This window comes from Onychostoma macrolepis, chromosome 03 (genome assembly GCF_012432095.1).
Source record: "Onychostoma macrolepis isolate SWU-2019 chromosome 03, ASM1243209v1, whole genome shotgun sequence".
Lineage (NCBI taxonomy): Eukaryota > Metazoa > Chordata > Actinopteri > Cypriniformes > Cyprinidae > Onychostoma > Onychostoma macrolepis.
This window is the reverse complement of record NC_081157.1, coordinates 4,835,583-4,856,760: the sequence shown is the minus strand read 5'-3', so window position 1 is coordinate 4,856,760 and position 21,178 is coordinate 4,835,583. Positions and strand designations below refer to the sequence as shown.

Here is a 21,178-nt window from a genome sequence, read left to right as displayed (position 1 = left end):
ATTATCTCCAGTTCTCTCTCATCAGCCAGGGACATCTCCTTTCCCCCCGGTGGGCACTTACCACAGCGACACCCTCCACAAGTAGGGTCACAAGCAGCACCGATGCTATCCCATTTTAGCCACTCAAGGATCTCTTTATTGCATGCTGCTGTCGTTCGAACTTCTACCTTGCTTTCTTGCTCCAAATGGCTTCCTGGCCTTCTCACGAAGTGTTCTTCAACTTTGACGGCTACCGTCCTCATTGAGTGAGCGAAGTACGTCTCCGACCGCCATGTGGTTACCTCCACTTCTTCGAAGAGGTCTGGATGTGCACCACTCACGATCTTGCCCAGAGGACCATCCCACAACACCAGGTCGCCGACCCTTTGCAGTCTTTGCGGAGCTAAACGGCCTTCTCGAGTGCTGATCAATAGATCGATCTTCTTTGGGCGGGCCAGTTCACCAGGCTTAGCTTCAGGGAAAAACTGCTCTAGCCGCTTTGAATTCACCACACGATCCACTTTGGCAATGTCTTCCATCCCGTAGCAGATCATCTCGTGGAACTTCAAGGTTCCTCGTGAGGTCCACACTTTTATTGTCACAAGATACCTTTTCGTATCAACTTTCACCTTCATCGTACCGACTCCATACACGACAAGGGAGATTGGTTCACCGGTCAATCCGAGCCTTGCTGCTGCTTGGTGTGTAATGTAATTCGTGTCAGAAGCGAGATCGACCAAAGCTCCAAGGCTGTCTCCTCTCTTTGTCGTGACAGGTACGAGCATCATGAGGACCGGATGTTCTTTCAAGCCACTCTGTTCTATCTGACCCCTGCCAGAACACACTGTCGACGATGCCTTGTTAGTACAGGCTTTGCGGACAGCCTCCAACTGGTGGGGAGTCAGTCCCAACTCGGCAAACACAGCCTCTTGCTCCTCTGTCGGACCACGAGGTCCCCTCTTTTCCTCTGCTTTGTTTTCCCTCTTAACAGCGTCCTTCCTTGTTGATGCCTTAGGGCAGAGGAAATAGTGGTGATCCGCTGGGGTGTCGCCTTTCTTACACTCCTCTTTACGACATAGGAACTTTGGAGTGCAGCCATCGGCGACCCCGTGAACATCCAGGCACTTTGAACATGCTTTTACCTTTTTCACCTGGACTGTCTTCTCTGACAGACTGGCCTTCCTGAAAGTTTTACAGCGAAACAGTTTACTTCCATGTTCTTCATCACCACACATAGCACATGGTAACTGCTTGGAGTCTCTTTTGACTTCACTTGCTGTAGTCTTAGTGAACGACTTTTTCTCCCTCCATCTGTCACCTGGTTTCTCCCGGTAGCTTGGTCTCTCAGGAGCATTAGCAGGCCATGGCTTGCTGGGCAGCAACTGCTCCAACCTCACGAGCAACGATTTTTGGTCTTCCAGGAACAGCAAGAGTCTGTCGAAACGGTTTCCTGGGTGGACGTTATTAACGGGTTTCTCACGCACATGAGCCACTCTCTTTTCATAACATCAGGGAGTTTACTCTCCAAAGACCGAATCACCAGCTGATTCTGTACAGCATCTGCGCACCCCAGGTCTGTGAGGTCCAATGCAGCCCTCTCCACTGCTAGAATCAACTCTAACGTCTCCCGTGGCTGGTGGTTCTTTACAGCAGGTCGTGATTGAAGCTCCAACACGATCTCTTCTGCCGTTTGTGCTTTGTCACCATAACGGTTTTCTAATTCCCTGAAAATATCGTCTGCATCTCTGCAACGCAACAGTCTGAGTTCACTTTTCACAGACTCACCTATACTGTCTAGCAAGTGAAGCTTCTTGCATTCCCTTGACCCCGTAGGTTCCGCTTGCGCCTGGATACTCTCCCATTCAGCTTTCCAGCGCCAATAGTCCCTCCTGTCCCCAGAGAACTTAGGCAAACTTATAGGCGTGAGCCTTATTTTTGGTCGAACCCACTGAGAGCTGTTATCCCCACCAGTGTGTGAACCAGGGCTGCTATTCGGCATGCTACTACCTTGTCCCATGCTGAGATCAACGGGCTGAGCGGCACGAACACTCAACAGTTGTGGCGTGCTGGCAAGGGTTGGAGGTAGGGCGAAACTGACACCTAGTCCACCATCAGACCTTCTTGACTGCAGGGTGGGCTGTAACGTCTGTTGGGGGTTACTGTGTGTGGTAGCTGTTACATACCTGCTCTGAGGTCGACTAGTGACTGTAGCACCTTGAGCAGCACAGGTAGAGATGCTTGCTTTGCCTGTGGCCATGAATGAAGGAGAGCTCGTGACATATACGCTCCCCTGCCCATTAATGGATGGATTGACAACAGCATGCCAGTTGTTAACAGGTGGAGTAGCAATAGCAAGGGTTACTGGTTGGGTAAAGGTGATGTTATCTGCAGCTGTAAGGCTGTCGATAGTCGTCATGACATGCTCACCGACCGTGTCATCGTCTCCCACATCTTCATCCTCTTCCTCCTCACCCCTGTCACCATCGCCATCGTCTTTTAGTTCTGTACTGTTCCTCGTCATGACCTCATTTTCACGTCGGTATGTCCACCCATCCATCAGTTGCTCTTTGTCCTCCCTCAAGGATGAAAAGAGCATCCATTTGTCCTTTCCATGTGGCCGATAGTCTCTCCAAGTGTACACAGCCTCCCTGAGTTCATGGAGTTTCCTATCTAGTTTACCACTTTCGACCCCTTGCTGCATCCATGGCACTATTTTATTTTCCCCGAGCACCTCAGCCCGAGCAAAAGCAGACTTGAACTGTTTTACAAGAGCGTCTATGTCCGGCGCTGCAAACTTGGACCACAGCAACTCCATGATCTTACTCTCAGCTTCAAGGAACCTTTGCTCACTGGCATCTCTCCTCGCCAGGGCGTCCGCAACTCACTGTCGTCACCCGTAGGGTCTATCTGGCTCTGTGCGTCTACATATTCATTACTGACATCGAGGAGTTTGTCATAATCATCCTTCAGTCTCGCTAACTCTTCTGACAACTCAACTTCACGTAAACGGCCAGCACTTACATCAAGGCGGTTTATTCGTGTTGTAAAATTTCGTTCGCATTTGAGCGTTTTCGCTTTAAACTCTCTAGATCTGGTTTATCATCTGCCATTTTTCTTCTCTTTCTTTTACTTTCACTTTTCCGGTGAACAGAATCACTAAAATCACCTTTTAGCAAAAAAAAGGGACTCGTTCAAAAGAATCGTTCAAAAGAGTCGACTCTTCCGCGAACAACACAGACGTCTTCGTCAGCTGTTTCGGCGGATAGTGGTGTTGTTCACAAAGTCACTTTATTAGCCCCACAGCTATTATTATTATCCGCCCAGTCTTACTCACAGTTGGAAGTTGTTCAGCCCTTTAACGGCTCATCCGTTGTAATGGTGTTGTTGACGGCCGCTTCTATCCTCAGAATCCGGGTCTCCGATCCTGGCGCCGGTCATCAACGATAACTCTCCTCCGCTCGGGGTCCGTGTTCTCTCTAGCACGGCTCCGACGGCGGTTTACAACTCTCCAGTTCTCTACTAAGCTATCTGATATAGCTCAATAAACTCCCCACTGGAAGGGTTTCAGGACAAGCACGGCGGATACAACTCGAGTCGCTTTGTAAGCTTTTATTGTGCGCACATACACAATAATCATCCACGAACTAGATGACCTAATGCTACCGCTGCGCTAGCCTGTTAACTAGCTGGTAGGTTAGTTAGTCAGGTTAGTTGGGTTAGGTTGTAAACCTGCAATGAAAACATAAACACAAAATATCACCAGAATTAACTAATGAAGTTACACAATCGTATGATATAAATCTTTTCAATCTGAATTACTACCAATGCCAGTTTATAGTCACTCACCGGCAAGGCGTACCAGTCCTGACTATTAATTGAATGAAAATGAAACTTAAAGGCGACGCGCCAGTACACTGCGTCTAATTAAGCATATACAGATATACAGTGTGGGGACCAGGAATAATAATAAAACAAACCTGTAACCTAGTAAGATTATAACATATATGAAATATAACATACATATGCCTACTTTTGGAATAAGGCGGTAAATGTACACAATTATACCCCAGCATACAATAAAACATCCATCACTTGTTATATATATAACAACAGTTATACCTAGCGGAAAGTTCTACATTCACCGCTCCCAAAGAAATTAAGCCTCTTATTAAGAAACCACTAGATCCTAGTGAACTGGCAAATTACAGACCCATTTCAAATCTGCCGTTTATGTCTAAAATTTTTGAAAAAGTTGTGTCTGCTCAATTGTGCTCCTTCTTGCAAAAAAATTATCTCTATGAAGAATTTCAGTCAGGATTCAGGCCTCACCATAGCACAGAAACTGCACTTGTTAAAATTACAAATGACTTGCTTCTTGCGTCAGACCAAAGCTGCACCTCATTGCTAGTTTTATTTGATCTTAGTGCTGCGTTCGACACTATAGACCATGGCATACTCATAGATCGATTACAAAACTATACGGGTATTCAAGGGCAGGCTTTAAGATGGTTTAGATCCTACCTATCCGATCGCTACCACTTTGTTTATTTTAAATGGGGAGTCATCTCAATTATCACCAGTAAAGTATGGAGTACCACAAGGATCTGTCCTAGGTCCTCTGCTATTTTCAATATACATGTTGCCCCTTGGTGATATTATTAGAAAATACGGGATTAGTTTTCATTGTTATGCTGATGATACTCAGCTATATATCTCAACAAGACCAGATGAAACTTCTGAACTATCTAAGCTTATAGATTGTGTTAAAAATGTAAAAGATTGGATGACCAATAATTTCCTCCTATTAAATTCGGATGAGACAGAGATATTACTTATTGGACCAAAAAACAGTACTCAGAATCTCTTGGATTACAATTTGCAACTAGACGAATGTACTGTTACATCCTCTAAAGTCAAAAATCTGGGTGTTATATTAGATAGCAACTTGTCCTTTGAAAATCATACTTCCCATGTTACAAAAACAGCATTCTTCCATCTTAGAAACATTGCCAAGCTTCGAAACATGCTACCTGTTTCAGATGCAGAAAAGCTAGTTCATGCATTCATGACCTCTAGACTGGACTATTGTAATGCACTGTTAGGTGGTTGTCCTGCATCTTCAATAAACAAGCTACAGATAGTCCAAAATGCATCTGCTAGAGTTCTTACCAGGTCAAGAAAATATGATCATATTACCCCAATTTTACAGTCTCTGCACTGGCTACCTATTAAGTTCCGGATCAGTTACAAAATATTATTACTTGCCTATAAGGCCCTAAATGGTTTATCTCCTGCGTATCTAACTAGTCTTCTACTACGCTACAATCCAACCCGCTCCCTAAGGTCACAAAATTCTGGACTTTTGGTAGTACCTAGGATAGCAAAGTCCACTAAAGGAGGTAGAGCTTTTTCACATTTGGCACCCAAACTCTGGAATAGCCTTCCTGATAACATTCGGGGTTCAGATACAGTCTCTCTGTTTAAATCTAGATTAAAGACACATCTCTTTAGCCAAGCATTCACATAATGCATCTTATAATCTTGTACTGCATTTATATCTGATCAAATGTACATTATAATTCTTTAGCTTAGGTTGAACAAATCATTTTTGCTTGAATAGAACAGCAGCTACGCTAATTATGTCTCTATTTGTTTCTCTGATTCTGCCACGGGATTAACATCCCTTGGTAACTAGAAATTACTGAAGCATCAGTCTGGATCCAACCCTTAAAAAGATCTGAGATGACCAAACACCTGAGAAGAGATGATGCCAACCCTCAGACAACATACAGAATTACCAAGTTAAGTTTGTCATAACTTAAATCTATTGGGTTTCTGCTGTATGTATGTGTGTATATATGTATGTATGTGTGTATGTGTGCATATGTGTATGTATGTACATGTGCAAATATATATATATATATATATATATATATATATATATATATATATATATATATATATATATATATATATATATTAGAAACTTAATTTCCTGTAAAGCTGCTTTGCAACAATTGTATCGTAAAAGCACTATACAAATAAACTTGAATTTAATTGAATTTAATATTTTTTTCATACCTCCCCAAGAACTACTGTATACAGGTTGATAATTAATATGAATAATAAATAATGTATAATTCATTCTAAAGTGCAGGTCATGTTAACCCACTAGTAATGACTCAAGTATTACCAAATTCTTCAGAAGGAATTACTAATTATTTGGATCAGTATTCTAAAGTGAAGACCGTGATAATTCTCTAGTAATGACTGAAATCATTGTAAACTTTTGAGGTTTTTGTAAAGTATTGAATAGTAATTATTCAGGTGTTACTACATCTCTAAAGGAATTAGTCATTATTTGGATCAGTATTCTAAAGTGAAGATGGTGATAACTCCCTAGTAATTACTGAAGTCATTGTAAACTTTTGAGGTTTTTGTAAGGTCCTGGTTAGTAATTAATTTTGCTAAATTTGGTAAAACTTAAATCATTACTAGTGGATTACCGTAGTCTTCACTTTAGAATACTGATCCAAATAATTAGTAGTTTCTTCAGAAGGATGTAGTAACACTTGAGTCATTACTATCCAAAACCTTACATGTATCTCAAAAGTTCACAATGACATCAGTCAATATTAGGAAGTTATGATGATTTTCACTTTAGAATACTGATCCAAGTAATTAGTAGTTCATTTAGAAGAATTTGGTAATACTTGAGTCAGTACTAGTGGGTTACCATGATCTTCATTTTAGAATTAATTATTCATTATTAGGGCTGAGTGATATAGCCTAAAAAAAAAAATCCCAGATTTTTTCACAAAAAATCCGATTTACGATTTAAATTAATATTTTAATTTTACCCCATACCCCCACCCCTACTTAAAATCAATCTGCAGATGACAAAAAAATTGTTCAAAACAAGTTTTAACTTTATTTTGTTTTGATTTTCCCTTCTGGGAATTGATCTGGGTTTCCCCCTTGGGGTTAAAGTGCAATCAGAAACAACAAGCCAAAGATACAAGATGGCAGGCCCTGCCATTGTAAACAATGAAAATGTAACATAACATAACATAAAACATAAAATGTAACATAAAACATAAACTTATGTGACCCTTTTTTAAGTTTTCTTTAAACACAAGTTTAACATCTTACTATTCAGTAGATAGGAGGTGGTTCTGATAAAGGATGGACTATGACATCGTGGGGGTTAGGGGGTGTGCCCGAAGCATGAATCTGTATTCAGAAAGGCACAGAAAACGAATAACGATTGCTAACGGTTGCCTGTTACAGTTACATTACAGTACATAAAATGTCACTTACCACATAAACAGAGTAAGGAGAGATGACTGAGGACGATGATGAATGATTTGCAGATCATGAGCAAAACTGACAAACATCTCATCTTGTAAAATGTATGGTAAATACTGCCGCTCCATAGTATAAACACGGACGTGCGATTGCCAATCTCAAATGTGAAAGTGAAACTAAAAAGCAATCATGCATTCAAAATAATAGCGGCTCCCTGAATCCCGCAATTTTATATACAGTATGATGATCATCCAATGATAAAACTTAGAGGGAAAGAAATATACATTTTCCTCCCATCTTGTATTTATTCTCGCAGTGAGTTGATGTCATGGGCGTAAGGGCAGAGCAAGTTTAAATATCTTTCTAGTCTATATTTCCATTTTGTAATCCCGCTGTTTTGGGAATTAAAAAAAAAAATATGTATATATATATTTTTAATAGAGCAGACACTGACTGTTGTTCATGAATTTATGACCTCATTTGGCGAGACGGCAGACGCTGAAAACACTGCGCGCTTCAGTGTGTGTGTAGTAAACGAAACTGCGCGTCTGTGCATTCATTCATAAGGAGACACGCAGGATTCATATTTTTTTGCAGCTTAACATTTACAGATACTAGTTCATATCGCGATTTGATTCAAGTGTAATGACCTACTTTTGATTTATTCATCCAAACTTTGACAAATTCAATGACATTCCGCCTCATACAGTACATTCTGTTGTTATAATTAGATTCCGCGATTCCGTCCGCGTTTTCCGAATCGCGGAAATCATAAAGCCCTGATCGCACCGTGACACTCACGACCGGTGTAGACACGGTATGAGTTTTTTTTATGGGTTATGTTATAGCCCTGCTTGTTTTTTTATGTTTTTTTTAATGTTTTTATGAAACCTCTGTATTGCTCATATCATCGTATTATTTACTGCCGTGCGAGCCACAAATTAAAGCTTGGTGAGCCGCGCAACACTGCTTTAAGGGATCCGCATTCCCCAGTACATGTCATTTTCTTTGCGAACACGTTGGGATGCGGCGGATTGCGGTGGGATCACGAAACCCTACCTAAACTCTAATATGGCAAACGCGCGGGGAGCTGAGCCCATTCGGGACTACGGGAGCGTCGGCGGATGTTAAAGAGAAAACCGATTTTCATTCAAACAAATCGACGTGAACTACACATTCGAGTTAATCGATAAAATCGATTTATCGCCCAGCCCTATTCATTATGCATAATTCACATTAATTATGAACCTGTATAAAGTAGTTCTTAGTAGTTCTCAGGATATATGAAAAAATTGTAGTTATTGGTTAGCTAATAGTGAACTACCAGTTTCAACTTAGCGCTATTACTTAATAAATCGTTAATCAGAGTTTCTTGTTAGTTAATAGTAGTTACTACAATGTTAATAGTGCATTAGCCATTTGTTCCTGTGTAGTTATTAATTAACGACAAAACAGTATTCTAACGTGTTACCAATTTTATTTTTCCAATATTGCACACTGTTTTGTCCCACTTCTCAAGAATCAGTGATTTGCTAGTTCGGGGAACAGACACAGTCTCTATCAAAGCTTTGCATTCTGTTATTTTGGTCATGATTTGGGGAAATAAAGGTGGAGACATTGATAAATACTCTCCACTCATCTCCAGTGCAGATTCTGGGTAGATAATCATTACTCATGTCATCCATTTGATTCCTGATCTTAGAGAAGAGCAGAGCGTTGAACTGAAAATCTCTGAGCAGATCAGTGAGGTAGAGTTTCTCATGACTCTGATGGAGAACAATTCAGGAAAACTGTATTTCATTCAGTTCATCCACTGGAATCAAAAGGAAGTGGATGAGATTATGTTGTTCTGAATTAATTTCACCACCTTTGTCTCCAACCAAAAAAAAAAAATAAATAATAATAATAATAATTAGAGAAAAATAAGACCAGTGTGTATTAATCAAACTGTGCTGAGGAGTTCATACATTCTCCATAATGTCTTCCTGACGTGGCTGATATTCGCTCCAGGAAAACCCATCATCACAGACTGAACCCCACTGTCCATCATGATCGACCTCCACAAGGGGAGGGGGACTTTAGTATCAATATATGCAAATGTCTCTTTATGTTTGGAGACAAAAGAATGAGGTTAATCACTGTCTGTCACGTTATCGCCTATATGAATACACCTGACAAACATCTTCAGCTTTTGGTTTTATTTCACACCTGGAAGTTCATTCAAAGGAGAAGTCACATCTGTGTTATTTGTGTGGAAAGAGTTTTTCATATTTAAAAAGCTTAAAAGAACATAAGACAATACATACTGGTGTGAGCGAGTACATGTGCTTTGAGTGTGAGAAGACTTTTACTTCAGCGAGCTGTTTAAAACTGCACCAGAGGATCCACACTGGAGAGAAACCGTACAAGTGTTCACACTGTGACAAGAGATTCAGTCAGTCAGGAATCCTGAAAAGACACGAGAGGATTCACACTGAGAGAAACCGTATCACTGCACTGCATGTGGGAAGAGTTTCAATCGTTCATCTGCTCTACACACACATACAAAAAACTATCACAGTAAGTAGATCATCTTCAGATCCAGCACTTTCAGGTCTGATGAGCGTCCTCACCAAATGTGACACAATAATGCATCAAGCAATAAAATATCATCTGGATAAATCTGTCCTAACCAATCATTACAAGTGACATGACAAAGAAATATTATCTAAAGTTTTCACAGTGAATAAAGTTCATCTTCATCTTCAAAACCAGCAGATTCAACTGAGATTCAGATCAACTCAAAGATGGAGTTCCTCCCCAAAGAACAACCTCAAATAGTTTTATTCTTGTGTATCGTTTTGCTTCATGATATAAATTATGATATTGTGCTTTCTTATGCATTTTATATTACGTTCAGTTGTCTTATAATGCATATGTGTCAGCTGTAGTGATGGCGAAGTGAAGCATTCTGAACCAGCGAAGCTTTCAACACAATTGTATCGAAAAATGGTTCATTATTCAAAGCTTTTTAAAACTGTTCATGCTGTGGCCATCTAGTGGTCATAAAAATAATTAACATCTTCCAAAGTGTTATGTTCCATTACAGCTGCTGGTTTCACATCTGCTTCTACAACTGAGTCTTTGTTTTATTATATTTTATATAAATAATAGTCATTGTCAATGTCATTCATTTGTGTCGGTGTACTGGCACTAAAATAAGTAAAATAAAACATAAATTCATAAATTAAATCTATGATCCTCAGTCCTTAGACTGTTATTTCATGGCCAAAGTTAATTTTTGAGCCCAATATATAAATTACGATTAAAAAAAAACAATGCTAACAAATTATGATGTAATATAATGTACAGCAGAGATGCCCAAACTAAATTAATTCGATTTTTTTCTGGACATGCGCAATTCAAGGTGCAGCACTGCATGCTTTGCGACACTTGACATCAATTAATGTCAACAAATTAACAAACGCAATAATGGAGAAATCAAGGCGGTGGCACACAGACAAGATACATTTTTAAAAAGTTTGGCAAGATGAGTTTTTATTCACTGAAGTCAAATCAAAGGCAGTATGTCTAGTTTGCAAACAGTCTGTTGCTGTTTTAAAAGAGTACAATATCCGTCGTCATTATGAAACAAAACATTCTGCAGCTTTCTCAAAGTACAGCGGCGAGGAGCGAAAACAGAAGGCTAACGAGCTGCTTGCTAAACCTCGATCCGAACAGAGCGCGCTGCTACGTCCTTCATCAGCACAAGAAAGCGCCACACGGGCCAGTTATCAGATTTCCGCTCTAATTGCTAAAAGTGGAAGAGCCTTCGCTACTGGAGAGTTCGTCAAGGAATGTCTTGCAGTGGCTGCAGAAGCAGTTCTCAGGTACGAATGTTCTCACAAATTAGCCTGTCAAGAAATACTGTTACCCGACGCATAGAGGACATGGCTCAAGACATCGGCGAGCAAATCAAGACAAAGGCAAGTGCGTTCTCTGCCTATTCAATAGCCTGCGACGAGAGCACAGCTGTTGGTATTTTTGCGTGGAGTAAATGAAACTTTTGAAGTGACACAAGAGCTGGCTGGCATTGAGACCCTTTTTGGTACTACTCAAGGAGAAGATCTCTTTTCTGCTGTTGAGAGAGTGTTGGGAAAAATATTAATTAAAGTGGGAGAAGATGGCGGAGCGCCGGCAATGGTAGGGAGGAAATCTGGCCTTGCTACTTTTGTGTCTCAGAAAGTCAGTGAATGTGGAGGAAAAGTTGTTAAGTACCACTGCATTTTGCATCAAGAACAACTATGTGCTAAATCTGTCAGGCTTGTGGATGTGATGCGTGACGTCGTCAAAATTGTCAACAATATACGCTCCAAGGCGCTTTCTCACCGACAGTTCAAGGCACTGATGGATGAGATGGATGCGCAATATGGTGATGTGTTGTACCACTCAGCCGAGGAAAAGTTCTCAGGAGATTTTTTGATCTGCGTAATGAGATCAGAGTTTTTCAGGAAAGCAAGGATGGTAATATTCAAGTGCCCACTGATAAGAAATGGCTCTCTGACCTGGCTTTCCTTGTGGATGTAACAGAGATGCTCAATGTTTTGAATGTTCAGCTCAGGAAAGGACCAGATTATCACCCAGCTTTTTGATCACGTCAGAGCCTTCAAACAAAAACTACTGCTGCTCAGAAGGTAACAGTAACATTTACAGTTATAATATTCAGGATATTTTATGTGCAATTATATTATTATTAATTATATTTAGAATTATATGTGGAGTTTGCATTTATATTCAGTCATGTCAGCATTTGTATTTTTGTTGTACATCAAGCTGATAAAATTTGCTTAAAATATGCTAGTTTCTTAAATTGTCATGAAATAATAATTTCCTTCTTTTTTCAGTTATTTATTCTATTTTTTTCTCCCTCTGTTTTACATGCCTGCTTTGCTCATTTCACTCCATGTTTCACTCCCAGTCTCACACTGTTCTTTCTGTTTCTCACCCCACATGCAGGAAATGTAGCCCATTTTCCCTGTCTTGGAGAGGTAGGCATGGTGAAAGAGAAGGTCCATGAGTATGATGCTGTTCTCAGCAAACTTATCCAGGAGTTTGACAGTCGCTTTGAGGACTTCAGACACAACACTGCTGACTTTGAGTTGTTTGCTCAACCCTTCACCATCAGTGTGGATGCAGTCAGAGATGATCTTCAGATGGAACTAATTGAGCTTCAGTGTGATTCAGAACTGAAACACAAGTTCACATCCCTTCCTTTGACAGACTTCTACAAATGTGTCCCAGCAAACAGGTACCCAAAGATGTGTAAGCAGGCACAAGTGATGCTGTCTCTGTTTGGCAGTACCTACCTCTGACGCAAAATAACTGACTCTCACCTACATAATATCTTGTCTTTGTCTGTAAGTCAGCTACAGCCCAATCTTGAGAAACTTCTGAAAAATAAGGACCAGCTCCATATCTCTCATTAGGTCACTGACATTGCAACCACATGGTTTTATTATTGCTAGTGTATTTGGTATTGAACACTTGGGGATTGTTTGTTTTTATTGTAATAAGTTCATTAAAATGCAAAACTTTACAAATAAAACTGCATTAAGTTGATCAGATTAAAGTTGTTTTATATTTATTTTAAATATTATGAAATAAATAAGGGGAACCCATAGCAATGTTAATGTAATACAGTTTGATTTATGATGCAAAATTTACTTTTGGCCCACGGCCCTCAATCAAGTTTGATTTTTGGCCCTTCATAGGAAAAAGTTTGGGCACCCCTGAAGTAAAGGAAACAGCGCTGAGGTTCGCTTCGTTTGAACCAGATACTGAAGCAGTCAAGTAGTTTTCAGGCGAATGTAGCTTCGCACGTCATAGATCACGTGCTTTTCTCAAAACGAATCAAGCTCCGATACAGTGCTTCAATGTGAAATGTGTTGTTTTTTTGATACAAGCTTCAGTGTTGAACGTAACATCACTAGTCAGCTGTAGTTTGACTCTTTCATGAAGGAAAGTAGAAGATTTTTTACCAGTTCTTGTTCAGGAAGCTGAAGAACAGGCTGTAACTCTTTTTATTTATATTTAACTTATTCTTCATTGTTGTTTTTGAAATAAGTAGTTATTCTCCACTTATGATGTATTTAGAAAACACAGATGCAAGATATACCGTCAGGTAGCTTTGTAACTGATCCTTCATTGCTTCTCTTGTAAGTAGGGATGGTGCCTGAACCCGTTTATATTAAACAAACCCTGGGGCTAAATTACTAAAGATTGTAGTATTGATAAGCTCTGACGTCATCGGTTCTTCGGTACTGTAAAAATTAAGAAAAACCACTTACAATTTATTATTGCTACATAAAAGTTATCAAGCAAATTGTATCCAACCGTTTGTATATGCGATAATATCAAGACATTTGTCTATAATGTGTATTCATTATTTACAATCCAGAAGCGATATCTCTCTTGCACTTTAGTGCTGTGCGATTAATCTTATTTTATTTTTCATTTCGAGTTTGGCTCCTGTGGATTATGAAATGTTTGATGTAAAGCGATATTTTGAAAAAGCTGAGAAAATCTGATGTGTCAGTATATAGCATCCATGCATTAGTTCTTAAAGTGGCAGCAGCCTAATAAATCTGCAGCTGTCTGTGTCCTTAATGATAATTAGACAACAAAAGAAAAAAGACTATGCTGTTATTTTACATTTGATTCACTTTTGTTAGCTATTATTGACCTGAATACTACTGTTAAACCAGTGTTTTCTAGTATCAAAATTATATATACACTTTTATAGAAATCTTAAACAAAAATGCTTTCATATGCGTGCAAATACAAATAAATGTTTTATATTCATTTATTTTTTTATAATAATGATGCTATTTATTTGCTATAGATTTTTATATTTCAGAATTTAAAGCAATTTTTTTTTTTTTTTTTTTTGAAAACGAACAACAGCAAAAAAGTGTCCTGTTAAAGAACTGGACCGATGTGCAGTATCGTAAGAATAGTAATACCGTTAAAACCTTAACGATACTCGAGAGAGAGATCCATCTCATTAGTTTCACTTTTACTTTCAGTAATTATTGATCACTTTTGATAGGAGTAATTATGGATTAAATGCTACATTTTAATTGATACATCATCTTTCCTTTTTATGTTTTATCAACAACATTTATTGTCTGCTGATTGTATTTGCATTAGGCAAATTAGGCTTTCTGTTTTAAATTTCTCAATAAAGCTATTGAGTTGAAAACCTTTATTGTCATTGTATTTTTCTGCAATGAAATTATGAGCACTGCTCCTGACTGGTGTTAGAAAACAAACATATAACCGCAAACAATAATTAATACTATAGACTGTAAAGTACAATTATAAAAGTATATACAACACGTGACTGAGTCATATTCTTGCACACTGAGCAATCAGAGTAGAGTGAGCATTGACTACTGCACATAGTGACCTCTACATTGATATGAAACAGAAAGTACAAACTGAAATGTAATAAGTGGCAGTAGTGATTAGTGACCAGATATAGTCTTGTACATTGACATGCCACATTTAGTCTTAAAGTCCTGATAAACAAAGTGACTAGATGATCATATTGCACATTGACTTTCTGCATAATGTATAAAGACAGCAGTATTGATAGTATTCACGTGACTGCACACTCTCATAGGAACGCCCACCTGGCGGGCAAAACCAAGCTTTGCTCCACTGAGCTATTTTTACGCAGATTGCATCAAGTAATAATGTAGTAAAACGCAGATGAAATAAAGAAAAAATAAAGTTTTTACCAAATAACAAAACCCTTTTAAAGTTGTCCTTTAAGGTCTGTATTTTATTGTATTGATGTGCTGTGATGGAAATTTTAAGGATATTGCTTTGTTTATTCACCACATATGAGGTTTGCACAGATAGTAAAGTTACATTTTCAGTCAACCATATTTCATGCTTTCAAAAGAGGGCTCAAAGACTCTGTTAACAGTAAGCATTTTGCAGAACGATGGAGATCCTGAGTCATATGCCATAGTGAGTGACAGCCTGGAACACAACAAGAGGTCTGTTCCAACCTTCCCCTCAAAGATTGTGGAGGACATTAAAATGAAACATCGTGCAATGAAAGAGATTCACATATTTAGTGATGGAGCTGCTTCTCAGTTTAAGAACAAGTTCATCTGGTGTTTCATGTCAGCTACATTCAAGGAGCTGTTTCCAACTTTAAGAGTACTTGTGGCACTTCTTTGCCACAAGCCACAGCAAAGGTGCAGTGGATGGTGTTGGAGCAACTGTGAAGCGTGCAGTTAACACTGATGTCCTCTGCAGACAGGCAGTCCTTGTGACAGATGCTGCTTCATTTGTAGCTTCTGCAAGGAAGAGTTGCCCAAACATCAACATCAAACTCATTACATCCAACGAAATCACAGATTTTACACAGCATCATAAGCTAAATGAGAGATGGGCCATTACCTCGCCAACTCTAATCATTAGGCCACGACTGCCCCCTAGCTGCAAAGAACATCAAAACTGGAGACTTTGTCTTGGTCCAATTCAAGGCAAACAAATGGCACAACTGGCACAGTGCATTGTGATTGGACGAACACCGGGTTGTGCTGTTTTGTTGTAAGTAATCTTAATGATTCCTAAATGCATCTACTTTCAGAAGTCCAAATAAAGTGCTTTTACTTTCGCCTAGAAACACACAGCTGCATCAACACTACTGCGGTTACTGAAACCACGCCTTCTTTCTTTGCGTGAACATTTGGATGCCGTTACGCAAATATTTCCATATCGTGACGTAGACATGTTGGGGGCGTGTTTGAATGAGCCGTTTTAGGGGGGTGTGGACAAGTCTTAACTTTTATAAAGAATATCTCTTTGGGTTTGAGACTTTAGTCTTTACAACTTCAGGGATCTTATCTATGCACAATCAGCTTGTAACGCTCCAAAGAGAAAGGAAAACTTGAAATTGTATCATATGACCCCTTTAATAACCGAGAGCAGGAGGCACTGGAAATAAGGTTCTTAAGAAGGAATGACAGTGCTGGATTAGTGAACATCTTACCTGTGATGGAAGATAAAGCTTGGGTGACACCTGACCAAGTGATTGAGACTTTCAACCCAAAAGTAGACAACAGAGGGAGGTATCACTTTGCAGAGGCAGTCTTTGCAGAATAGAAAAAGAAAAAAAAATAGAAGTCATCTAATTAATCACATTTGTACTCATTTATTTGATATTTTGCATGTTTGTTTTGCCTTGATTGATGTTTTACATTAGCTTTTACATTTGATAATTTCATCTTTACAATATTTGGTCACACTTTATATTAGGTGGCCTTAACTACTAAGTTCTTACATCAAAAATAAGTACAATGTAGTCATATTAAGTGAGTGAAGTGACATACAGCCAAGTATGGTGACCCATACTCGGAATTTGTGCTCTGCATTTAACCCATCCAACGTGCACACACACACACAGCCCGGGGAGCACCTCACTCCCCCCACCTACAATCCCTGCCGGCCCGAGACTCGAACTCGCAACCTTTGGATTAACGTGACCAACTCTCTAACCATTAGGCCAAACACTATTGCTGCTATTGAGGTGGGATATGGGTAAGGTTAGGGACAGGTTTGGTGGTGTGGGTAGGTTTAAGAGTGGGTTAAGGTGTGAGGGATGGGTTAACAGTGTAATTATAAATGTAATTACATATAGGAATTTTTAAAAATATAAGTACAATGTAAAAACATGCATGTACACAATAAGTGCATTGTATCAAATTATTAGTATAAATGTAAGTACATAGTAGTTAAGGCCACCTAATATAAAGTGTGACCCAATATTTAATAACATGTACAATGTAAAAACTGACTACAATTAATTAATTTTACTTTATTTGTCTACAGTGAATTGACTTTATTAATTATTAGTTTTTAAATGTCTTATTCACAATGATTCATGCTCATAACAGTGATCAATATACTGTATGCTCACCTTTTTTGGACTTCTGTTTTACAGAGCTCTTGTTCCTATAAAATCCTCAACGCAAGTCAGTTACAAATGTTGGCCTATGTAAACAAAAAAAAAAAGGTCAAGTTAATTATTTATCTTTCAAGTATTTCTTAAAGGGGTCATATAATGCTTTTTTTTAAAAACATAAAAAATCTTACTGATTCAAATGGTTTAATGCACAGCTAGCCGTTGATTATCCCGTTTATGCCATGGTCATTTGCCAGCATTCACATATTGCATACTGCAATATTTGACCGGAACGATAAAAATGACGGTTATTTTCGTCTGTATTACTGTTCAACTGTAACGGTATGTTACTATGGTTACCAATGTTTATAGGAAGCACATTAATATAGAACGTGATTAAACTGACCTGGAACTGCCTGTGCAGTTCAACGAATTGAATCAACACCTGCCAGCCAATCAGAATCCAGCATTCAGACCGACCATGGCATAAATGTATATATGACACCCTTAGGAATTAAGAGGGTAAGTAGTAGTCAGGCACTTCTAATCAAATGCCTTTGATTAACTGATCATCAGCAAGTGTGAGCACCTCCATAAAAGCAGAAATTTTGGCAGTTTGCTGGTCTGGAGCTTTCAGGTGTGTGTTAACACAATGCCAAGGACATAAGACATCAGCAATGATCTTAGAGAAGAAATCGTTGCTGCCATCAATCTGGGAAGAGTAATACGACCATTTCCAAACAATTAGAAGTCCATCATTCTACAGTGAGGAAGATTATTCACAAGTGGAAGACATTCAAAACAGACACCAATCCTCCCAGGAGTGGACGTCTCAGCAAATTCACTCCAAGATCAGACCGAGTAACGCTCAGAGAAACGGCAGACAACCCAAGAACTTCACCACAGGCCCCAGTTAACATGTTAAATGATAAAATTCATGACAGTACAGTTAGAAAAATATGGAACAAGAATGGCATGTTTGGAAGGCTTGCCAGAAGAAAGCTTCTTCTATCTACAAAAACATGGCAGCACTGTGTAGGTTTGCAAAGTTGCATCTGAACAAACCATAAGACTTTGAGAACAAATGTCCTTTAAACAGATGAGACCAGAGTGGAGATGTTTGGCCATAATGAAAACCTAAAGAGCTGATCAGCATAAACACCCCGTACGAAAAGTCACACATGCTGGTGGAGGGATGATGATTTTGGGCTTGTTTTGTAGCCACAGGACCTGGGCATCTCACAGTCATTGAGTCGACCCTGAACTCCTCTGTATCCCAAAGTATTCTAGAGTCAAATGTGAGGACATCCGTCCGATAGCTAAAGCGTGGCCAAGGTTGGGTGATACAACAGGACAATGATCCCATGCACAGCAGCAAATCTACAACTGAACATCTGAAAAGAAGAGAATCAAGGTGTTTCAATACCCCAATCAAAGTCCAGACCTCATCCTGACTGAAATCATGTGCTGAGAGCTGTGCATAAACAAATACCCACAAACATCAATAAACTGGAGCAATGTTACAAAGAAGAGTGGGCCAAAATTCCACCAGAGAACTAAGTGAGAGACTGATTACAGAAAAATGATTACTTCAAGTTATTGCTGCTAAAAGTGTCTCCACAGGCAATTGAATCATAGGGTGTCCTAACTTTGAAACCCATGGCTTTTCTATCTTTGCTTAATTTTTGTTACATAAATAATGACACGGTGTGATATGTCTTGTGATGTTGTTCGTCTGAGGTTTTATTTTCCACATTTTAAAGGTCCCATATTGACAAAACTGAAATTTCCTGGCTTTTTTCATGATAACAGAGGTCTAGAGGCTATGTAACTACCATATAAGTTTCAAAACAGTCAGTCCACAGTAAAGTGCGCACAGCCTTCATAAAGTAGCTGTGCCTTTTCACGAGCCGTTGTGACTTCTGTAAAAATGTGACGTCCGATCTACTCAGTCTCCGCCTTCAGTCACCTTCCCGAGCACCGCCCACCGTCCTTTTGCCAAACCCCCAGACAGCATCGCGTCCATGCCATTGCTGAGCGACAACAACACGGAAACATGTCGAAAAGGTTAACTTTAACGGACGAAACACGATCTGACAGGATTGTTACTGTGAGGTGGATCACGTCTAACATGTATAGTAAAGACAAACTCACCGTGTCTATCTAGTCATGATGGAGATGTAAATACATTTCAATTTCAGCAGGCAACTATTTTTACAGCTACATTATTATTCCAGCCACAATTAATCACAACAATGTATATACAATTACAAATGATTATATATAAATCGTCAGTTTGTTGTTTTACACACATGCACACAGACATTATTTCATACAAGATGCAAGAAATCTTCAGACGCGCCCATAACAACAAAAGACAATACTTTATTGAACCTTTTCTGATAAGAAGTGTGCACTGCCTGCAAACGCAAGCATTTTGGACGATCGTTTCTGTCCAGTCCACTCGTTTCATCGCGTTTAACCACAGCTGTCGTCGGTTTTTTGTCTGGCAGTGGCAGCAGTTCAAGCGATCAAATTTCTAATTTGGGACTGTATTACGTCGATTCTGGCACCCAACATCACAACAAGATAATATTTTAAGCTCATTATGTAGCCGAATCTGCGCTGGTTTGAATGGGCTGCCTCCAGTTTTCCCTTTGTTTTGCCTCCAGCTAGCACTGTGATGTAATTGTAATTGTGTTTGATATTTATGATTTGAGTTCGGCGATACTCCATCTCCAACGGGAACAGATAAATAATCGTAATGACACCACACCATAAAATAAAGCTATTATTATATTATAGATCCTATATTCTCATTCAATTTAGGCCTACTATCCACTTAAACAATATGTCATCAAGTTTCAGGACAAGTTTATAATTTTATGCACCGGTACTATTTATGTAAACACTGCGCAACTTTCATGTCATGCGCGCGCGTTGAACATTCGAGGCGCATTTAAACTGGACTGTTTACTTTACAGAAATGGTTCAGTGTCATCGGAAAAAGTCCGTTAACATCACAACCGTTAGCTAACCAGAGGCTAACTGTTAGAGGTAAGCTAGCTATAGTTTTGAGCTCTTATTTATGAAAGTTTGGGATTTTAATCACAGATTATGTGTAGACGAGTGATTTTTATAGCTTTGTAAATGTTTTGCTGGCAATTTGTTAATGGATGAATTGAAATAAGCTAATTAATTTAACCTAAAAGTATGCACTGTACTGTTAATCAACTTACATGAACTAAAATGGGCTGAAGCTAATGTTATTTCAAACACGTTTTTTATCTTTCAAATATTGAGAAAGATTGTACTGTGATTTTAGGAGTGTCAGAAAAAACCCTCTAATGCTGTTGATAGAGATACAGGAAACACAGGTGATCTGAGAAAGCTTATTAAATAACTTCATATGCATTTTTCACAATATATTTCACCTATATCATCATGCATCTTTAAAATCTAAAAACGTTTCTTAAGATTTTTTGTATGTTCTGTACATTATTCTCTCTCATTTCTGTATTTCACCTCTGCTGTAGTTTATTTCTAATAAACCTGATATTGTATACTACATTATCACGATGCACACAGCAGGAAGGAACGAGGAACACGCAGACGAGGATAAACTTCAAAATAATAGTCTTTAATGACAACATCAGGGCAGGGCAAGACAAGGCAGGAACTCCGGGGAATAATGAGTAGACCAGACAAACACTAACTAAACAGGCAGGAACTAAATACACATGACAATTACTGATAATGACTAAAACACAGCTGGACAAGACTTAACTAATAATCACACTTAACAAGTACAGGAACAAGACCAAATATGGAAACAAGAGGCAGAAACACATGACACACACGACAGAGGACTGACATAACTCCCCCCTCCCGGGTGGGCACTCTGGAGGCCCCTCAGGACAGACATAGACA

The 21,178-nt window shown here is 39.1% G+C and overlaps 1 protein-coding gene and 1 long non-coding RNA gene across 2 annotated transcripts; one reads left to right on the top strand and one right to left on the bottom strand.

Moving 5' to 3' along the window:
* Positions 1-11,301: 11,301 nt before the first annotated feature.
* Positions 11,302-12,908, top strand: LOC131536286 (general transcription factor II-I repeat domain-containing protein 2B-like). Its single transcript, XM_058769112.1, has 2 exons — positions 11,302-11,960; positions 12,283-12,908. The coding sequence occupies exon 2, from the start codon at positions 12,321-12,323 to the stop codon at positions 12,636-12,638; it is 318 nt and encodes a 105-aa protein (XP_058625095.1). The 5' UTR covers positions 11,302-11,960; positions 12,283-12,320; the 3' UTR covers positions 12,639-12,908.
* A 1,262-nt stretch (positions 12,909-14,170) lies between these two features.
* Positions 14,171-17,312, bottom strand: LOC131536287 (uncharacterized). The gene is made up of 3 exons (XR_009269903.1): positions 17,264-17,312; positions 16,337-16,436; positions 14,171-15,638 (listed from the first exon to the last, which is right to left on the bottom strand). It is a non-coding gene; the product is annotated as an uncharacterized LOC131536287 (long non-coding RNA).
* Positions 17,313-21,178: the final 3,866 nt, after the last annotated feature.